The sequence below is a fragment of the Urocampus carinirostris genome, chromosome 10, assembly GCF_059441175.1.
Source record: "Urocampus carinirostris isolate Australia breed hairy pipefish chromosome 10, RoL_Ucar_1.0, whole genome shotgun sequence".
Classification (NCBI taxonomy): Eukaryota; Metazoa; Chordata; class Actinopteri; order Syngnathiformes; family Syngnathidae; genus Urocampus; species Urocampus carinirostris.
In genome coordinates, this window is record NC_142358.1 from 25,049,949 (window position 1) to 25,073,585 (window position 23,637).

The following is a 23,637-nucleotide window of genomic DNA, read 5'->3' on the forward strand; positions in this document are numbered from 1 at the left end:
ACTGTTCCCTGAAGAATAACCTGGGCCAGCCCTGATGATCTTGTGACGTGATCATACCACTGCAGTTCTTGTCCACACACATAAGACAGCAGTTCATTTTAGGGTACAATGTGCCCTCTGACCGTGTTTCGTTTGTCACATGGGCTATGCAACCGATGCCTAAAAGTTTCCTGTAGCATCGTATCTCCATGGCCTGGGTTTCCTTAACAGCTTCGCAGTGAGAGTCAATTCCATGCAAGTGTACAGGAAGATCGAATTAACCATCACTTGCATGAGTCTGATCTCACTTTTTCCTCCAGATGGGTTAAAGTCTGACAAGTGGAGCTGTGGTTTGAGCTATCCTTGCCATAGTTTCTGGTTTCTGAACCCTCTTCTGATATGATGGCTCCAATATATTCAATGTCGGTGACCTGTTCAAGCTCTTGATGGTTTATAGTGACGATTTAGGAAATACCTTGGCGGTATGTGTTTCCCGAGAGAGGCTCAGCAAACATCCATTGATCCTCTGCAGCAAGAGGAGGAGGTTAGCTTGTTCCTTGGACACCTTTGTCTTAAGTTTATAGAACACTAAAAGAACTATGGTCCAGAAACATCCCTTCTGATGCTATAGTGATTTGTTTCTGTAGGACCTTGACAAAGCAGCTGTGATTGCAATCCCCATTAAGCAGAATAAACCAGATGCATTAATGGTCATGACTTGATGAAATATCGAATATCACCATTTTTTATTTCATAGGATTTTAACTGAATTAAGCTTAGTGTATGTGTGTATGTGTTTCTTGGCAAAAAAGCTAAAGACCAGGTTTGGCGGTTTTGTTGATTTATTTTCCCTCCAAATACACTGTGAGGCTCTCACTCAAAATAATAATGTGAATAAAAATAAAACATATTTTGATGCGATGGCTCTGTCTATAATATTGTGTGTATGTGAAGTGCAGAGTGGGGTTAATTTCTGAATTTCTGTAAATTGTCACAATGCAAAGAATAGAGTATTTTTAAATAAAAGTGCCAGTGGGTTCCAACCCTGCTGCGTAGAGAAACACAACTCGTTCGACATTATCTGGAGGAGTAACTGTCGGGCTGACATAAAACAAAGGACGGAAGATAAGAGTGGCATCAATGCATCTATAACAAACTCCCTTTCCAGCAACACCTGTTTATGTACATGTTTATGTTTTTCACACATCCTAGGAACATTATACAACAAAATAATATGACCGTAAAACATTTCATGACGGTTATCGCGAGCAATCTCAATGCATAAAGACAGGGTAGGCATTACAGTCTGTGGTTACATCCCAGACAAAACAACACACAGCAGGTAGCCTACAAGTGTAGGAATGAGGAGGAGAAATACTGCATCCGTCTCCTGTTCTCAAGACATCCATTTACTTCTCTTGACATATTGAAACTGTTTTTTTGATGGCAACTTAAAATTGCTTTTGTGGTCCGTTTCTGTGTTGCTGCCCCCAAAATATGTGCGACCAAAAAGGAGGAAGAGAGACCGTTCAGTGTAGTAGCCACAAGCTTTATTTCATTATTATCCACCACTTTACTCAAAGTATACAAGTATAATGAACTTGCTGGTAATATTAGGCATTTCAGATCCGTCAGCAGTTAACTTGTGTTTCACTTTGTTGTACAACAGGATGTTAGGCTGCATTTGAACACTCGTTTTGTTTGTTTTCTGAGAGTTTAATAAAATAAATGCTTAAAGTCTGCTCCTTGTTATATAACATTTAGTCATTTATCATTTTATATTGTACATTTATAGCAAATCAGTTATAAATGAATGTTTTATTGTTGTGTTTTGTGCTTGTCATTTATTTTGGCATTCTAGTTTCAGTTTTTTTAGCCAAGCATTTCATAATTTATTTTCGGCTGAAATATATATTTTGGCGAAACTCTTTTTAAATATATCTTTTTCTTCTGCACATAAAGAAAGATCAATCAGCAACGTATTTTCGGTCAAAAAATGTATTTTTAATCAGTGTGTTTATTTCAAGGCACAATATTGAAATTCAGAAATGTTGTTTTGGAAAATTATAATGCTTATTTTCAACAATGTTGCTTAACATTTTTTTGTTGTATCTATTGTATCACATTCTTTGTTGAAAATGAATCAGATGGCCTAAAGTCATTTATATATATATACATATATATATATATATATATATATATATATATATATATATATATATATATATATATATGTGCTTGCGTGGGTTTCCTCCGGGCACTCCGGTTTCCTCCCACATTCCAAAGACATGCATTTCAGGTGAATTGGCCGGTCCAAATTGTCCCTAGGTGTGAATGAGCGAGTGAGTTGTCTGTTCCTGTGTGCCCTGCGATTGGTTGGCAACCAGTTCAGGGTGTCCCCTGCCCACTGCCCGATGATTGCTGGGATGGGCTCCAGCACCCCCGCGACCCTACTGAGGATAAGCGGTGCAGCTGATGAGATGAGATGGGGGAGATATGTATATATGTGTGTGTGTATATGTAGCTTCTGGATTTCCTGTGCGGAGTTTGTATATTCTCCCCGTGCTTGCGTGGGTTTCCTCCGGGCACTCCGGTTTCCTCCCACATTCCAAAGACATGCATTTCAGGAGGATTAAAAATTGTCCCTAGGTGTGAATGTGTGAGCGAGTTGTCTGTCCCTGTGTGCCCAGCGATTGGCTGGCAACTAGTTCAGGGTGTTCCCTGCCCACTGCCCGATGATTGCTGGGATGGGCTCCAGCACCCCCGCGACCCTACTGAGGATAAGCGGTGAAGCTAATGAGATGAGATGAGATATATGTGTGTATGTATATATATATATATATATATGTATATATATATATATATATATATATATATATATATATATATATATATATATATATATATATATATATATATTGCAAATTGTGAAAATGTGAAAATTATATTGCAAATTGTGAAATTGTGCATGACATATCTGTCATTTCCTGCAAATACACTCCCTGACACTTTGATACAAATAATGATATCAATTATAATTTGTCACCCATTGTAACTCCATTTCAGTGGGTAGCCGTCAGAGCCTTTAAGGCCTCCTCTGCTGGCCTGCAAAATATCTTAATCATGTTACCTTTATCATAATTTGTCCATGAATACTTAATAAATAATTCAAAATTGTATGTCAGCTTCTTGTTATTATCCCCCCCCCCAAGTTGTACTTCTCTCAGATGTGTGCTTTCCCTTTTAAGCATTTAAGCAATCACATATCAGCCCTTACTTGTTGCCAAGGTCAGAAATCTAGCCAAAGGCATTTATCATCTGTTCTTCAGGCCCAGTGGCAGAAATTAAGCAAAAGGAAAAATGTTGGTTAAGCCAATCAGATTTCGAGTTGAAGGAGACAGGGCCTTATGGACAGCCTAAGGGAATGTCAGTGGTTTTACAAATTAGGCTTGCCAAAGGGTGGTAAAGGAAGTTTAACAACGAACATGTGAAGAAAAAAATCCCGTGCCCACTGCATCTGTCTGACATTTTCACCCCGTAATAAAAAAAAATGTATGCCAGAAATAAGACAAGACAGGATTGACTTTCAGCATTAGCTTTGATAGTGATGGAACTGATATGTACAGATGACCTGTAATACAGATACATTTATATTTTCTTGAGGAAATAAAGGTGGATTGATTTTCTGCACAAATAAAAATGATTTTTGGTGAGAAAATGTGTCTGTATTCCTAAATTGTGCAATTCTATGAGGTCATTATAGATGTGTTTTATATGCTGTAGCAGTTGTAGCTACAACAAATGGTTTATTGAGGGATGGGTTAAATTACACATAGCACTACTGAAGGCCTAGGTATGAAATCCACAGCCCATCACTTCTCAATTCATTTATACTCATATAACCAAGTCCATGCCCAACTATCAGCCAATTGCATTCTTTCTCCCGTATATTCCAAACTATATCTGAATAATCAAATGCAACTCACCTTACTCTTCTTGAGCCTAAAAATTCTCCAAATTTGTATTTTTAACTGTCTATGAAAAATACCTAATATTCTGAAAAAAATGTAGCCTGCTTCTCTACTGTATTTATTCTTTTTTATTTTATTTGTGTGAACTTTTGAATCCAGGTAACATTCGAAACACAGAGAAGCTGAGCTTTGACCGACAGCAGCAGTACAAGATCCAGGTGACGGCCTGGGACTGTGGCCAAAAGAAAGCCTTGCACAGCGTCCCAGTCCGAATTGAAGTCAAGCCCGTTTGCAAACCCGGTTGGCGAGGTGAGATGTATTTTTGCCTCAGATTTGTGTGTCAAGAATTGCATATTTATTCATTTGTTGGCATGCGAAATGTCATTTTTAGAAGTTGCCAGCGATGTTTTTTTCCTTGTAGCAACACAAATGTGATTATTTACATTGTTAAGGGTGTTTTGTCTGAATCCTCTTGCCAAAGTGAGCACATTTTTTTTTCCCCCGAATTCAAATCCCTTTGCCGACTTCCATCATCGCGTGTTTCACTGGTGGGCTCGTAAAGCTTTGCTCTGTATTTCTTTCCCTTCTTCCTTGAAGAATTGTCCTGTCAAATTTCTCTGTCATCATCAACACTTTAGAAAGAGCAGTCTGACACAGTCAAGATGGCTTGTTGCACATCAGAAAGCTGTCGTGACAGCGCTAACAAGAGTGATGCAAAGTGTCTGTTTTGAGTGCCAAGACTCTAAAAAGTACACACAATAAGTGTTCATGAAATAGAAAAACTTCGCATGAAATGAGAGATATGCTTTCGCAACCACTTGCAATCCTCGTTCCTCTTTTATTGAGTGCTCCATGTCTTGCTATTTAGGCTTTTGTCGTCTGACTGGATCTAGTTGTTACCAATGGTAAATAAGAACCTTTGTACAAACCAAAACAGTAATCACTAATTTGCATTCCAAAAAGGAACATGCCAAATAGAAACATGTATTTATTATTATTATTATTATTATTATTATTATTATTATTATTATTATTATTATTATTATTATTATAATATACTCATTCATTACATATTAAAACAAAAGATATTGATTACTGAATCAAGCATTTGTTGAACCAATCAAAGTACTGTCCTTTATCAATGTTTTCTTACAAATAATTTCTGTACTGTCAAATTATAATTCAAAACAAATAATCTTGCTGCTATATTGTATAGCATTATACGGTTGAAATAGATTTTAGGACAATATTCTTACTTCAGATTATATATTTTTGCCATCATGTGAACGTTATGGGGACAACGAAAATGCAGCGTTAAAATCATTTTACCTTACTTTAGTCCAATTTTGAAAACATCTGCCTGCATTTTTTTGACACGATGGCTTTAAAGATACTCAAAACTGAAAAAGATTTATCTCACTGCAATGTAGGTTCGTCCAGCTGTTGATGCACAGAGAGCCACAGGGAGAAAAGGGGTGGGGTGACTTTTTAGCCAATCAGATTGCAGAACACAAACTATGGTGACAAACTGTGAAACCTTGGAAAGTATGAAATGAAATGAAATGAAATGAAATGAAATGAAATGAAAGTAAACCGCGATACAGCGAGGGATTACCCGACTAGGCAGTTTCCAATATCAGATATGCGTCTTGTATTCTCCCCCAAAAAGGACCAGCACACAAATAGGGCATCAGGAAGGATCCAGGGTTATCACCGCCGCGAACAGGGTTGGATTCCTGGGTCAGCCATTGTTTTGCGATTAAGGTCAGCAATATTTTCAACGGATTACAGTCTGTAATACTGTATACTACCGTTGCACCTTGAGCATAATGCGCCCCGAAACTTAGAGGTCTTCTTAGGTTAAAAAAATCCGGTAAGAAATCAGGTCACATAATCCTACAGTGAAATGCGAAAACATCGAAACAATAAAATAACCCAAAGTTGACCTTTTTTATTTTCCATTTTAGGATAAACATGTCAAACTATCAAAATGACAGCAGGCACCATACTGGGATGCGCATCTATTTTCATACACGACGCCAAAGGGTTAAGAGATTGCAAGCAAGGCCTTTACAAATTGGAAATATAGACTTCAAACACTAAAGAATGCAGCGATGCTGACACTCAAGAGAATCAGCAGAAACTTGAAATAAACTTAGCTCACAATACACACACGCTCACAACCCAAACATATCTTCAGAACAATTGTTTTCTATTCATGTGAGAATATGTCAATGTCAAGCCACAACACGTAACTTTTTCTAAACACGGATGCTAATATGACGTGAAGAGCTCTCATGCGGGCTTCACAATGACTCACATTTTCACGTCAGTGACAATCCTGTCAGCATGTTTTTGCCTTCTTATTTTGGGATTTTCGGATACATACAAACATAGATACCATGTCCCTTGATGAAAGGGCATTTGTCCCTTTGAGCCGTGCTTGGCAGGAGGGATAAATGGTGAGGGAGAAGTAAATGTCACCACCACAGATCAGGGGATTTTTAATAGGCCTCGGGGCTTTAGTATTAAAGGAGAGGCGACGCTTGCAGTATTCTGCCACAATGTCTGAGGCTTTCTTTTTCATTTTCATTTAATAGCATGGGAGAATGAGGTTTTATTGTTGAATATGAAATTCCAATTGCAGACTGAGCCAAGTTGACTTTTTTTTTACTCAAATGTACAATGCTACTGGCTCTACCCAACTTCATCAATGTTTTTTAAATCTATTTCAGACATGTATGAAACAACCCAAAAAACATAATTAAAAAGAAATTAAAATAATAAGAGCTAAATGTAACCATTTACCATCAACGAATGCACATGTTCCATGGAAATCGTAGTGGGTAGAAGCTGTGATGTGAGTCTCCTATCTAATAAGGCACAGTCAAATTTCCAAATAAATTAATCTACATCTATTTCAACATTTGATTGGCGGAGCAAGAAAACAATATATAAACTGTAACCATTATATTAAAAACATTTTATTATAATACTTTATCTTGTAAATGAAGTGCATGTGCTGCTCCTTTTGAATAAAAGCATCAATACATATACAATCCCCCATTATAAAAAAAAAAAAAAGTTTTTCTGCTAATTAAAAAATTGAGATATAGGTCCAATGTACAATGTCTGTAGGATCAAATACAGTTCTTATCACAAGATTTTGTCAACATCCAGTCATTCGTTTCAGTCAATATACAATGTAGTTTGATTTTTGGGCAAGTTTTTGAGCTTAAGGGAAAAAATATGCGTAAAGACCTCCAGGTAGAGAGCCAAGCCCCTGCACTAGACATGCTGGGAAGGGATTACAGTGTATATCCCAACAAGCTCTGGATTACCTCCGGGTCTCCCCAGAGGAAATGCCAAGTAGTCCGCTTAGTCTTCTCCCATCATGAGCAGAATAAAAACAAGGCGGAATTCCAAAAGTGAGACTCCTCAAGTCTAAGTAGTGTATTCACATCTAGAATTACTCATCAAAGAAGGTTGGCACACTTTTTTATATTTTTTTTCCCCGAACACCAGTGCAACAAAGAAGATGAATCTGATGAGCAAAAATTCACTTTTGAGGGTGATGTGATGTTTTCCAACTCTCCTGTCACTTTTGTGTATGTGGACCTAAATGCAGGGAAGCTAGAATGGTGACAGAGGTGTTCAACAAAGGATGACATTTACTAACAAAAAACTTGAAAAACAAACACAGATAAACCAGTCTCAAAACAACTAGCAAAATGTCCAAGCCAGAAACAAAAACACAAACCTAACACGGTAACAAAAGACATAATAAAGCCGTGAGTTGTCTCAATAGTCATCATAAAAGTCATGGTAATCACCGTCAATTACAAGGGGGATTGGGCACAGGTTTGTCCAAGTGCCAAACTTGATTGGAACCCTATGGGGTAAGTAGAGTATCAGATCCTGACATTACCTTTCCCCCAAGGGCAAAAAAAAAAAAAAACAGAAAAATATTACAGACACTGAGGCAGGTGGTCCTTTGCCGGAACAGGGGACGGCAGAAGTTTCTTGTCCGTCCCCGTGGAACAGGGACCAGAAGCAGCTATGGGACCCTCCCCTTGCTGCTGGGACAGGGTAAAGAAGCAGCCGAGGGATTTTTCCTCGCCGCCGAAACAGGGAGGAATGTGTCATACCAGATCCTGACATCTTCTCCCTGAAAAACAAATATTCATCTATTCATCTTCTAGATAGTTCTGAATTATTGTAAGAGACAAAAAAGAAACCAGACAAGTTGTAATCATTGAGTTGAAGAAGGGGTGGCATACTCTCTGAAATAGAAAATTTGAGGCCAACCAATGACAACCTTTCAGCTCAGAGTAGCATAAACATCCTGACTGCTTCCAACAGTGAAAATGAAACAATTCATACGGGAAAACACTCACACGTCCAGATGTCACATGACAAGCGAGTGGCCCACATCAAAATGGAATGACTATTTTCACTTTTTTATGACCTGCTGTGACTTCTCAACCGCAATCCAAAATCATTTTTAAAGTGCATGATGCCTCATGTTGTCTATACTTTTATCCAAGATGTATGAATTGATTTATGCTACATCTATTCATTTATGTCACAATCATATAAAAAAGCTAGGTCGTAAGATAAAATAATAACAATTAAACATAACATAATAAAACAGGGCACCTATGTACGTTTCCTCTTTCCCTTAATTTTCACGGCTAATACATTATGTTACATTGTCCTGGAGAGGATCATGTTCCAAAACTCTGGAGCATCATGAAAGTACAGTCAGTATTGGGGACACAACATCAATAACCTCCTTAACAGAAACTCAGAGATCTGGTCAATCACCTGGGCAAAGATTCAAGCCAGTATAGCATTATAATCAGCACAGAAAAACATAAGTAATGACCAACAATCCCCAATGTATCACCACAAACATCACCATCAACCACAGAGGACAAGAACCTGCCACCAAATTTGAACATATTGGAGCTGTAATATGAGTAGGAGTCGTTAGAACTAGAAATCATGGCCAGGATACTTCAAAACACAACCGCACTTGCCAGACTGAAACCCATCTGGAAGGACAAGAAGTGAAATCAAAGATCAGGCTCATGCAAGCCCTGGTTACTTCCGTCATCCTCTATGCTTGCAAGACATGGACTCTCTCAGGAGAACTGTAAAAGAAAATCCAGGCCATGGAGATACGATGCTACAGAAAACGTGTAGGCACCAGCTACTTAACCCATGTGACAAACAAATAGTTGCACAACACCATCAGAGGGCGCATTGGACCCTACTAAGAACTGTTGTCAACTGTGCACAGACAGAAACATCAGTGGTATGGTTACACTCCAAGATCAGTTGGACTGGCTAAGATAATTCTCCAGGGCACAGTCCAAGGGGGCAGGGGTATAGGAAGACTGAAAAAAATGTGGCCTAACAACATTAAGGAATGGACTGGTGCCAACCTTGCCATGATCTAAAAACAAGCCAGGAACTGTCAACAGTGGAGAAAGATGTCCAGAGTTGTGTCCTTATCGGTGCCTCGACAACCCATGTGCTTAAGGGCAAAGGAAGCACCATCTTTAGGAAAAATGTGAACAGAAAGTAGAAATTAGAGCCTAATATTAGCATTTTAATTCCCTGCGCTAAAACGTGGCAACTGTTTTTTTAATAATCCAGATGCATTTCTACATAAGTGGCAAAAGAAAACATGATTTACTGGATTACTTCAAGTGCTTGAAATGCTTGAAAATTCTTGAATTTTAGTGTTGTGTTATCAAGGATTGAAATTTTGAATTTTTGGTGGCGTGCTAGTACATTCTTGATTTTGTTGAAATGTTTCTCAACAAGTCTGCTTAAAAATGACAATGACACTGACACTGTTGTCTGGTGGCTTCAATTTGCCATTGCATTTTTCCCCCCTGTGATTAACTGGATCTGACATTAGTTTGTACGGCATCGTCCTATCAAGCGTTGTCGCCCCCTACTGGGTCACGGCTAAGAGGACAGGTGCATACTACACCTAAACAGGGCACAATGAAATGTATATGGACATTTTTATGCGCCCTGCAAAATACTAAGGTAGCATTTCCCTGTGGTAAATTTTAAAGGGAAGCATTTCCTGCAATTGAAATTGTAAGCTATGTATTACTGTCGTTTTTACCCAACACCTATGTGGGGAGATATTTGTCACAACAATATACGTGGTTCACTCAAGATCTAAAAATAATATGTTTTGATAAATCCACACACAAGATTCAAAATCGCAAGTTTCAGATATATGTGTAGCACTCCAAAATAAATCATTCACACTACATTTTTCTCTAAATGGGAAAAATTACTTAGAAAGTACTTAAAAAGTGGTTGACTTTGGCAGTGGAAAGGTGTACAAAGCTTGGATTTAAAATCTTGTGAGATTTATGCGTGTTATTTGTTTTATCTGATTATGCATTTTGGGCTGAGTGACACTACCTCGATTGTCATCAAATACCTGGAGAGAACAAAAGTAAAAATGTTGACGTTTCCCGCCCTCAATCTTATAATCAAGTTGAATTTGTGGGTGGTTAACGTGCAGCCTCACATTGCGGAGGTCCAGGGTTCAATTATAACTACCGCCTCCCCGTGCGGAGTTTCCATGTTCTCCCAATGCTTGCGCGGGGTTCCTCCAGGCATTCCGGTTTCCTCCCACATACCAAAAGCATGCATGGTAGGTTTTTTGGCTCGTCCAAATTGTTCCTACGTGTAAATGAGCGGTGAATAGTATGTCTCCATGTGCCCTGCGACTGGCTGGCAACCAGTTCGGGGTGTCCTCTGTCCACTACCCAAAGATAGCTAGTGGGGATAAGTGGCGCAGATAATGTTTGGATGGAGGGATGGAAGTTTGATGCGTCTCAACGAAGCAGGCTGCCGAAACATAAACACTGCGTGCCACGATAAGTTGTTTGACTCCAAACATGTTTCTACATATTTACCTTTCACACAGATTCAACACTTTAGACTACATTTTTCTCATGCAAACTTAAAAACATCATTAAAAGATGCCCTGACTAAAATTCACGATCAAACCCATAAAAAGGGAACAAGCACGCAAGCTTCAGTGATACACAGTGAAAAGCAATTCCTCTGCACTCAGCACCACAGGACGGTTTTCATGTCTGCCTTGCTTCCTAAGCCTCTCATCTTTCTTTCATTTTAACAAAGAGGAGAATTTTGGAGGCTGCTTTGTGAATTTCATGAAGATGGCTGCAGGCAAGCACCCAACTCGGTAAAAAGCAAAGTGTATCCCATTAAACCCACACCAAGGTTTTGTGCACCGAAATGATCTCATTCCACAAAAATGATCTCATTGCATCACAGCATGTGGTAGACTTCACCGAATATCGTTGAAATGGTATTTTTCTGTAAAACATAATTAATGGCTAAGATCTAGAGATGCATTGTGTTCTAATATTGAAAGCTCTGTGATTAACCCATTGTTATTTCTTAGTAAAGAATAATTGTGATGGCCCCTGAAGTGTGTCTAATTGACCTATGACTAAGCCCCGCCACCTTTACTGACTCGGAGAAACATTCAACTTTGGCTATGGCATGTGTCACAGTAGGAGACTTTTCACATGAGGCAATTTAAGCTTTTTGGGCCCAGAAACATCACATATCAGCTCAAAAAGGCCTGGACTATACGTTACGGGCTTATATTTATAATTTCAATGTTGAGAACGTCAATGAAGAGCTTTAGCTTCAGGCAAAAATGGACAGGTCACCATGTAAATGTGATAAACCGCATCTTGTCATCACCACGATAGAAGATCAGAATTGTTTACCTTCCACTGAATAACGTAACTTTACGTGACTTTTAAAATAGGCTTTATTTTTGCTACTAGCTTTTATCAACCTAAACCTAGCTTAAAGCTTTGTGTTAGCCCAGTTATATTTTTTGGGGAAGCAGATTTTAATGATCTACAAGGCTTTGGTAAATATCTGTTCATATCCAATAACAAGTTGGATGTCATTGATTTCACACATCATTGGGATTAAATCCAAAGAGAACTGGTTTACTGCTCCCATATTACTGGTCTGTTTCATGATGTGGACCTGCTGCAGGGGTAGCAAATCTAAGCTCCAAAAGTTAGCGTTACAATGACTAAAGCCCTTTGGACAACAGCTCACAAGAACATACGATTTCCAAAGTCCAAAATTTAGTACATAAGAGGCACTGAACTCCCAGTAAACAAAGTGACGTGATGTACATGGCAGCCAAGAGCTAGCGTTAGAGATGTTATCGTTATAGATAACTTTGTATTTCTATTCAGTAAAGTGACAATATGTTGCCTCAATTACTATGTTGGCCCTGTGACTGGCTATTAACGGTATTCATGTTGAGTTGGTACTGTGGTTGACCACCTAACTTTATCCAAAGCAGACTCTCGATTTAGATATCGCTTGGTAAAGGGTAAAACATACACCCCATTGCCCAATTTCTCAGGTTTCCTGGTATAGGATTTCCATGTACCCCATGCACATTACTTGACCATCTTACAATGCATTTGAATGGACATGCTAGCAGAGAATGTCCGAGTGTATTGGCTTGGCTGTGCACACTGTGATTGGCTCTTCACGTTTGAGGGAAGGGCTTAGCCAGAAGTCATTTAAATACCCGGTCAATGATTATTGCACCAGGAAAAAAAAGATAAAAAAACAACTCTGCCGACCTATGTTTGTATTTGTTTATACCATTTAACACAAAAAATGACATATTATTTTTGCAGAAAAATCCACTGATAAACTAATTATCTGCTCACGAGGTAGTACATGGAAATGTATTGAGCATCTTGTTTTGTCTGATAAAGTTGCTGTTTTTGCTGTCTCAAAGTTATAGCGTTTTTTAAAAAAAAGAACAATCTTTTTACTGTCATTTAAGGCAACGTGATAATATAAGGTTTAAAAAAAACAAAAAACTGGCGCCCGTAATTAGTTTTTAAACATTGTTGTGAACAAGTGTGCCTTGGCTCAGGTTGAGAAACACTGCGCTTACCTTTTGTTATGTGACAACTTGTTTTTGCATTCACACTGAAGAAAGATGTGTGCTCGTTGAGAAATGTTAGGATTTTAACACTTGAAAAAAACAAGCATAGTTGGAATTAAGAGGATTAGTTCTTACTTGACCCTTATGACCTCTTAACAATCGGCTTACAATTGTGATTCCCGTTGTCCGATCCATTTTTTTTATACTTTCACTCTTCTTATTCTCCTTCTTTTTATTCTTCTTCGTCTTATTATTATTATTATTATTATTATTATTATTATTATTATTATTATTATTATTATTATTACGATTGCATTGGTAGTGGCAACGGTACTATTATTAGTCATAGAAGAAGTAGCAGTTGTTTAAATCCTTACTATTCTACTTTATTGTTTTATTTAGACACGTGGACTGGATAATATCCTTCTGTTGACAAATGATGTGGCTCATCCATTATGACAACACCACCAACCCACGTCTCCCCATTCCTCCTACCTAATGTGTTCTTTACCAAACAGATTTGCTAAGGAAGATAGACGTATATACTGTAATTGCGGTGGAAAAATGCCTCAATTTACTCAGTTGGGCATTGTTAAAACACACTTAATAGAGAAAATACTTAACTTTCAGCTTTTTGAAGCACAACTAAAAAATACATACCCCACCTTTAAGTAATTTATTTTCTCTTTTTTTTTTTTAAAGAAAGTGATAAGTAATATTCATTGTTACTACTGGACAAATGAAAATGAGATTTCATAGGATGTCAGTTCATTGTTGTTTGTAGTTTTAACGATTACGTCATTGTCACTAGTAGCCAATCATGTTACTGCTCTTTGATTCCAGACCTGTTAAGGTTGATTTCTTTTTTTTTTTTTTTGTTTCCCAACCCTGGAGATGAAAGAAAAAGAGGAGACTGGGAGGAACGTTTTAGGAAGGGATGGGGTTTCTTGTCTGTAAGCTCCTCTCCCGGTCCTCCTTGCAAGTTTAAAATCCAATGATGTATTCTCTCCTTACTTTGGGTGTCTTACCTAAAGTTGTTTGTAGAAATGCACGATAACTTTTTATTTCCAAACAATACTAAAGACGGATACAACTTTTTTAAATTTTCAATTTTTTGTTTTCTATATTCAGAATGAAAAAACACTCATGAATTTCCCTTCGGGGATGAATAAAGTATCTATCTATCTATCTATCTATCTCTATCTGATGCAGTGGGAAAGCTACAACGCACATTGTGCATTTTTTGTATTCTGTGTCCCTTTCTGCACTCAAGGCCACTGTGCAGATAGCTGGCTGTGTGTTTCTGTACATGCTATTTGTTATTTCATTTGTGATATAATGTGTTAAAGTCCATGCAAAAAAAACAAAAAAATACACCAAAAATATTAATATTAAGTCTTTTAAATTACATTTTGGGCTAATAAATGAATTATATAACTTTAATTTTCAATGATTCAAAATAAATTTGATGAATAATTCCATTAATTAACAATAAAAAGGTGACATCTAACATGTAGATATCTGCAGGCATATTTTTCCGGAAATACATATAAAAACAATTGCATAATCCTACATTTTCTATAGTCCTCATGTATTCCAGAGGTATTGGATTTGAGACTTTGTATCGTAAAATACAAAATAATCCAATCACTCAATCATTTTTTTTGTTGTAGCCGTCATCTGATTTTTTTTTGACCCAACGTAACCAGCGATGCAACGTTTGCAACCCTGTTTTAATATGTGGTTTGAAGAAGAATGACTTTTCCTCCTCCACATTTTCGTTTATTATCTGGCATGTGAGACAAGTAAAACCAAGTGCTGGAGTTGAGGTTTTTATGAGACAGAATATTCTGGGCAATATGAGGAACAGAACAAGGCACTCAAGAGCGCTGTCAAAATGGCTGACAGTCACTTTTATACTAGACGGGCTGGCTATCACAAAAATAACCTTATAACTTCACAACAGCCCTTTGTCTAGACCGGGTGTGGCACTAATGATAAACTCAAGGCCTTCTCCTAACCATGAACAAAAAAAAACACAATTTAAACAACACAACTTGAAACAATGTAGAGACCGGATAACTGAATGAATGGTTGCATCAAGAAGTCTAGTCATTATATCAAGACAACACACGAATACATATATAATTAAAAAGTGCCTTGATTGTAACGAAAATAAGGGAGACACAAAGAAATGAGGGACAACATATTTCAAAGGGCATCTACAAGAAAGCTAAGGAACAGAAATTTAAAATATCCCTATTCAATTTCTGTATTTTAACAGTTTTATGAAAATAGGAGCTAAAGAACAATAAATACTAAACTTTCTACCTGTCTTTTTCTAACCCCTCTTTTGTCAAGGCTGGAATAAACGAGTTGACTACGAGCCAGGAACGGGAAGCAAACCGTTGTTTCCCAAAATGCACCTGGAGACATGTGGTGAGCCGTTATCTTCTGCCAGAACGACAGTGGAGTTACTGACGAGCAACATTGGAAAGGGATGCGACCGTGAGACCTACTCAGAGAAGTCCCTACAAAAGCTATGTGGTAGGTTCCTCAGAATATCAGCCTGACTCTCTGATTGTACAACTATTTTGCCCTGAAAATAAACTTGCCGTGTTTTACAGACTATAAGGTGCAGCTATAAACCCTAATTTCGCCAGATATTTAAAAGTGTGCCTTAAAAACTGGCACAATTCATACAACCGACATAGCATCAGAATGTATGTCATTATTACACTATTCATACTCACTGTGCCACAACACTGAATTGCATAGTGAATTCTTGTAGGGTATAGACTGCCTCCCCTGTTTGACTTGTGGGCCAATAACCTCTCAGTTTGTTATGTATGCGTACATAAATTAGGATTTTGTTGAAAGACATTCTGTTTTATACATTCTTTAACATTCATAGGTAAATATTTGCACAGTGCATTCTGATAGCTTTAAGGGTCTACAGAAATTAGAAAACCTGGAAATAAAGTAATAAATGCATAAATTAAATAAAAAAATATAAAAATGTAAAAGTTAAAATGAAGATAAATTATAATAAAATACTTCGATATCAATTTATGGATGGAACAAGTTCATTTAGAGGTGAAATAAAACATTTTAATATTTATTTTCTGTGAAATATATATATATATATATATATATATATATATATATATATATTTACGTATATATACATAGTTTGCGTCTGTATCGCAGGTAAAATTTTGCGATTTTTTTTTTTTGCCCGTGGTTGCCCGTGGTAGAAAATGCGCAAAATTGGCTAACCCGCTGTTTATCCGTGGTATGCCCGCAAAACAGACGCCGGCGACTGTTCCGCTTCCTCATCGCGTCAGTTCCACGTCCTTTCCGCGTGTTGACCACGGGTATAAAAGCTGCCGAGCCGGGCTGTAGAAATCATAACCGCTCAAGACACAGTCTCGTGAAGATCAAGATTTCAAGCTATGGCACCGAAGAAGAAGCCAATATGTTATTATTGTGATAGTTTTTCATTTTTATTTTATTATCTTGGTATGAAATGAAAAGAAATGTCAAGAAATAAAAATGGATTAAGATGAGGTCACTACGGTGACGGGGATCCATGTTCACCCCTTGACGTGACGAGCACAACTGACGTGTGCTCGGCAAATCGCGCTGTATATACGCGGAGAAAGGCGTTTGACCGTCACACGCGTTACACACGCTAATTCACGTGATAACACCGCGATACAGGCGCAGAACAAACGTGCTATGACCGTGCTCCACCCGCGATTACCCGCTAAAATTTTGCGTCCTACCCGCGTGTAACCACGCCCTGGCCGCGGCCGTAGCACGTCGTCCCGTGTCTGTACCGCGTCATTACCTCGTGTGTACCACGTGTGCCCCCCGCGGTTACCCGTGGTCTAAAGTTTTGAGCAGCACAAAACTTTTTCGCGCGGCCAACCGCGTGTGAATTTCTTGCCGCGTGTAAAGCACTGATGTATCTCGTCTGTATCGCGATCTCAAAGCGTCCAACAGCGTCTGCTTCACGGGCAGAAATTTGCCCGTGATTCAGCCTCGATACGCCCGTGAAAGGCTGTGTGACCGGGCCTTAAGGTAGTTTACCGTTATTCTCAAAAATGGGCAGTCTATAAACAGATTGTAAATCTATGACAAGGTTAATCATCAAGCATTAAATAGATCCCACAGTTTGATAGAGCCCTGTCCTACTTACAATTGCCTCATTATGCTTGGGGAAATCTTGTGCAAGCCGCTCAACCTTTGCCTGTGGAAATCAATTATTTTGTTAAGATGTACAAGAGCTGTATTTTGCCATAATGTGATTATTCTGGATGGCATTTTTGAGATGACTACATCTTACGTACGTTTCCTGCCTCATTGAGTATTATACCAGAAAAAAAGCCGGCGATAGAACTGACAGTGGCTCTAAAGGCCACTTCTGACTAAAAATAAAACAAAACTGAAGTTACAGAATTACCTGCCAGCAGTGTTGACGTCAGCATTGCCGTTTAGCAACACCCACTTGTCAGCCAGCGTTAACACTACTTTCTCAACTGTGATGGTTTTGTACCCTTTAAATAAGAAGGGTGGATGTTCGGCATCAATTAAAATGTAATTTTGTCTTATTTATGTATAACTACATGAATAGCAAACTGCTGGACAGCTGCACCCCTTATTGAATAAGGAGAAATTATAAAACAGCAGAATACACATTAAGTACCATTGCCATGGTTTATTGTTGTTTCATTGGAAATAATATATTTATGTTCAATATCGGATTAAATAAAGTAAAAACTTTTTTAAAAATTCTATGTAAGTTGTACATGTCCTTATTAAGCAATGAGTAAAGGATAGTCGGCAAATCCAATTTTCGGGCTAAATTCACCCCAGTCTATGTAAATCACACATTTTTCAGGAGTCACAAATGGTGATGTGATTGAAAGAACTTGATGACTTAGTTTAGCTTAGCATTAGCTTAGTGTATAAAAAGCAAAGGGTGTTTCACTAAACCCACAACAAGGTTATGTGCACAGAAATTGCAGAAAAGCATGTAGTAGACTTCCCTGACTCTCATTGAAACCTTATCTTCCTACAAAAGGAACCTTATTTGTTGTCTGTAAAACATTATAAAGATCAAGAGACACATTTTAGTTTAATATGGTAAGTTTTGTGACTAACCCGTGGGTAAGTATAATACAATATACATCTCCTGTGCCTTGACCGTGATCTCATTTCCAACTTGATATCCTATTGATCGAAGAAAAATAATTGTGATGGCCCCTGAGGTTTGTCCAATTGCCTTAACAGCTCTAAAAACCCATCATTGAGCATTACGCAGGGGTACAATAGGATAACAAAAAATCTGCCTAATTATATTTTTATGTTTTTACATAGCTCAAAACCAAAAGATTTATTTTTCATTGTATTTCTCTACACTTACATTCTTTGTTGTGTAAGTGTAAAGAAATACAATATCAGGGGAAATAAAGTATTTTTTGAATAAATATTGATACATTTATATATATATATATATATATATATATATATATATATATATATATATATATATATATTAAAATATCTGATTTTCTGTGTCAATTTAAAGCAGAGATCTTGAACTGAATTTAACTGAGTTTGAGCTAAATCAGGTTTTCCACAAGAAAACCTCTGTTAAAAAATTCCAGTGTTCTCAAATATATGTTAAAAAAAGATTTAAAACAAACAAAACAAACAACAAAAATGTCAAAAACTATTTTCAAAATCTATCAATCAGTAGTAAATGTATCACTAATTTCTGTAGATGCACATATCATAAAGGGACACAGCACAAGGAGTAATACAAACTAGACGCAATGTGAGCAAAAATCACATTTTTTCTTCTCATGTTTTGCCCAGCCTTTCTCAAAGAGAAAAGAAAAAGAAAAAAAGAAAGGAAAAGAAGAAAAATTGAAAAATGAAGAAAAAAGGGAAAACAATGAAAATAAAGTAAGAAAAAATATGTTAAAAAGAAAGTAAAAAAGGTAAAACAACAAAAATGCAAATAAGAGCAAAAAGGTACAAGAAAAAACAAGAAAAAAGGATGAAAGGAGAAAAACAAAAAAAAGGTTTTTGTTTTTTTGGGGCATACCATTAGCAGCAAATATATTAAACAAATCAATTATATTTTTTAATGTTTCTTTTTTGTTTGTTTATCAACAGGAGACTCGCAAATTGTCATTCTCTTGTGAAAAAAAAATTGGGATAGTTATTAAATCACTATGCAAATCACTACGTTATCCAGAATCCCTCATGGTGATTTGATTAAAATAACTTGATGATTTAGAGTAGCATAGTACCAGTTTAGTTTATGTGACGAGTGATTCAAAAAACACCCTACCTGAACCCTATTACCGGTCCTTCCTACCCATTGTCAGCATGATTTTCCACTAAGGACTCCTTAGCAGATATCTCACAGTGATAACATGATAGCAAGAAAACAAATTTTAATTGCCTTTTTAAAGCCTAATCAATTGGAGATGATGTCGGACAACATCGGGCGAAAAGGCCGCAGCGGCATGCTGGGAAATTCAATGCATATTTATTTATTGAGGGAATCTAATTAATAGAGCGAGGATGTTGAGACTGCCTCATGTGTGGCATGTACAGACACGATGCAGGCGAGAGCAAACAATTAATGCCACGCACTTCAAATGTTTTGTGATAAACAGGAATTCCTCAATCCGCATTGCTATTGACTGTCCCGGTTTAATCACAAATTGGCAAGGGTGGGTGGATCGATCCAATGATCGATATCATCAATACCAAGCAAGTACTGTTACTATTGTCTCAAGCCCGATACTGTCTTAACTATCACAATAATGATGGTAGTGTGTCCTGAGATTCTACATTATATGTTTCAAATTTGATCAAATTGTGGTAACACTTTGTTTTCCCTACTGATATAATTTGCAAAAAAATGTGCAAATAAAGGTGCTGTCAGATCCAGAACAGTAGGAGGACCCAGATGCGTAACGTTTACTCACAAGTTTATTGAGAAATAGAGGAAAAACAAATGCCAGCGATCCGGTGCTCGCTGTATGAGGGAAGCATGCCGCTCACGGGATCGAAGCGTGATCAGAATGCGGAAGTGGATCTCCTGGAGCGGGAGATCGTAGCGTGGTCAAACAGGAAAACGTGTCAATACCCGGAGCGGGGGATCAGAGCTGTGTCGGTGGTCAAAAACGGGTCGTCAGCCGGAGCGGGAGATCAGAACGTGGTCCGTGGTCAAAAAACAGGTCGTAGCCAGAGCGGGAGATCAGAACGTGGTCGGTGGTGAAAAACGGGTCGTAGCCGGAGTTGGAGATCAGAGTGTGGTCAGAAAGACAAAACAGGTCGATAGTCGGAGAGAAAAGGGGAATCAGGAACAGACGAGTGGTACACGGATGTAAAACGGGACCGACGGGGAGCCAGAGTCAAAGTGCTCGCCTTGCGTATGCAGAGGTTTGCTGACGGACTGACAGGGAGAGACTGCGTACTGGGTATGAATATGAGGGGAATTAATCAGGCCACAAACAACAGCTGGTGCAAACGAGCGGGCACAGGTGAGGGCAATGAGTAATCATGACAGATGCTGTATTTACGGACTATTAGATGTACCTCCTTATAAGACGCACTTTCAAAAAATACCCCCTTGTGAGAGATTGTTACAGACTTTGGTTTCACAACTAAAATGAACCAATCCATTCATAAATGGTTGCTGTATGCAGAAACATATATTTTAATTACACATTGCCAAATGTATTTACCTTTTTTCAGGCTCTATAAATATGCACTAGATTGTAAAGCACACTATCGAAGGAGGTTTTTTTGGTGCCCCTTATAGTCTGGGAAATATAGTATTGTAATTGTGTTGACATTGTTATACAGTATTCGTATTTTTGTAAAATTTTTTGTTACCATTTTTGGTTCGAATCTTGTTCTGAGACAGTTGTTGTCGTTGAAGTATTTAATTTTTATACCTTAACTCTACTCTTTTTACACTGTTATTGTTGACATTATTTGCCCTTTAAATTTGTTTTTGTAATGTAGTCACATAGATTTTTTTTTGTTTGTTTAACTTTCTTGACTTTTGTTCTGGAACAGTTGTATCAAAGACATTGATATTTATTTTTCGTTTGCATAGACAATCTGTATCCCGCCGCGTGTAAAATTACAACTTCCGGGATTCTGACATAGTATTTAGACAAAGAAACAAGAGCTGTAAAGCATATTTGTTGAGGACTTTTATTACAAAAAAAAAAAAAAAAAAAAGACAATTCTGTGTTATATGTGTGGATCTATAATTGTTATTTTGTTACAGTCATATACTCTCACTTGGTAATCTGGAGGTAAGTTTAACCCTTTGGGTTTTAATGAAGGTGGGATGCTATTCTGCGGATTTTCACTCTTCGTGGGTGGTTCTGGTTCACATAAACTGTGAAAACGGAGAGATCTCTGTATGTCAAAAGTTCTTGGGAGCCAATCATTTTGCAAGGCACTGTATTTACTTGGATCAGATCATCACAACAATTCTCAGTGTTGCCTAACCCTACAAACTGTACGAAGGATTATTTAGGCCCGCTGTGGATACGACTTTGCCGTTAAATGTTTGTCAAGGTGACAAAGCCCAAAGCTTTTTCAGGACTCGACATGTTGCGGTTATTGTGTCATGAATGTCGCAGATGATAGAGTTGCTCCTAAAAGCAAGATGAGAGTGCAGTGCACTCGATACAGTGGCGCAATGATGAGCACTTAGCACAATATATAAAGGTCAAGTCACAAAAGTGTACAATCGATGGGATGTTTCAGCCCGTCCTTTTCTGTAACTTCATAACTCGTCATCAGATGTTTTTTAACTGTGTTCGCTACGCGGGAAAGTCAATTTCATTTGCTATGAATCGATAGTCACCCCCGCTATCAATCCCGGACCATTGATTATGTATTAAGCCGTGCCATCTGCTTTACCCATTAAAGTCATCATAGCCAAGGTTGGGCCAATGAATAAAATATGCACTGTGATTCTCAGTATTGGATGCGTTCCTAAAAGTTAAAAGTAATTTGTTATAGTTACTAGTTACTTCATTTAGAAAGTAAATCGGTAACCCTTTCCAATGACTGACACCAAAATGTAGTGCATTACTCTAAAAGTAATAATCTAGTTACAAATTACTATATATATACTCACATAGAAGCCGCCTCCCAAAAACTGCTTTAAAACAGCCGCATAATAAAACATGTACCCACCTTTGGAAGTAGTTAACCCTTGGCTTGTGCAGTCTTAAGAGCAGAGACAATCCATATCTATTTTATCTCTGGGCTGCAAACCACTCAAATATCTCCTGTTACATTTCTGGGTTCTGTCCAACACATTTTACTTTTTTTGTCACCAGACATTGTGTATTGCAGAAATAATTTGGCAAATAAAAGGCAAGGTTTCAGCACAATTTTACCTTAAACTCTGTGCTCACGTTAGTCCCATTGACTTCACGCTGGTGTATGAGAGCCCGTTTGAGAACCAATTGACACTTTATCTCAGATATTACAGCATAATCACACATTACTCTCTCATGCACACTACTATACTCTCGTACACACTACTATCCTCTCACACACACACACAATTATATTTTCTCACACATATTACTGCACTCTCATACACAGATACAGCTATACTCTCATACACACAACTAAACTCTTTCACACATGCCACTATACTCTCATACACACACTACTATACTCTCTCATACATATTACTATACTCCAGGACTCGGGAACCAATGGTACGCGAGGCAGGTATGGCTCTTTTCATGATTACATATGATTCAGAGATGAAATACTGCATGTGCAAATTTCCTCTGGAGCATTCTAAATTCCAGTTTGGTGCGTGCATATCCGAAGCAACGCTGATAAATAAGATATCCGGTCCACTGGGCACAGTCAAGGTGATACACCACCTTACATCGCTTTGGCTGTACGTAGCTATGAATCCTTTTTATTGAAGCTGATTAGATAATGTATGTTCACTGTTGAGACACTTTTTGGTAACAAAACTCACAGAACAAACTGTAAACATGCAAAATCCTCAACCAAGCACACAGAGCAATTCTATCGGTGAGCGGTAAGGGTGGCCGGATCTTTGCAAACATAGCAGGCTCCCCTCTTTTTCACACGCGTCCACTGCGCTAAATTGAAGTACAACCTGGAACTTTTTGTCAGCAGTTTTTTGTGATATTTTTACAAAAGAAATCTGCGTGCACCTTGATTTGAAACTATTGTTTACCGAAAAAATTAAGGTCAAAATGAGCCTCAACAACCCTAAGGAACTGTATGAAGGGGACAAGTTTAAAGTGGTATGTTTGCCAAGATGGGGTACAGGCTCTGGCATTATTATTATGCTGTTTCACATTGTACTATATTTTACATATACTACTGTACCCTCATACATACTAATATAGTCTCTCACATATTTAGATTACAGTAGTATTCTTTGAAAGCATAGTTGTGTGTGTATTAGGGTATAGTAGTATGTTTGAGAGTACTATATAGTAATCTGTGTATGGGAGTAAAATTATATGTGTGAAAGAGTATAGTAAAGTGTATGAAAGTATAATATTGTTTGTGCATGATTATGGCTGTGTCTTAATGAGAGTGTAGTTGTGCATGGTTAAGAGT

At 37.7% G+C, this 23,637-nt stretch overlaps 1 protein-coding gene across 1 annotated transcript in view; it reads left to right on the forward strand.

Annotated features, from left to right (window-relative positions):
• The window catches only part of LOC148358475 (calsyntenin-2-like), a 330,974-nt gene that overhangs the window by 213,631 nt on the left and 93,706 nt on the right, over positions 1-23,637 (forward strand). The window contains exons 5-6 of the mRNA XM_088345299.1: positions 4,110-4,259; positions 15,319-15,504. Of these exons, the coding sequence (XP_088201425.1) occupies positions 4,110-4,259; positions 15,319-15,504 (336 nt within the window). The remainder of the gene's footprint in view (positions 1-4,109; positions 4,260-15,318; positions 15,505-23,637) is intronic.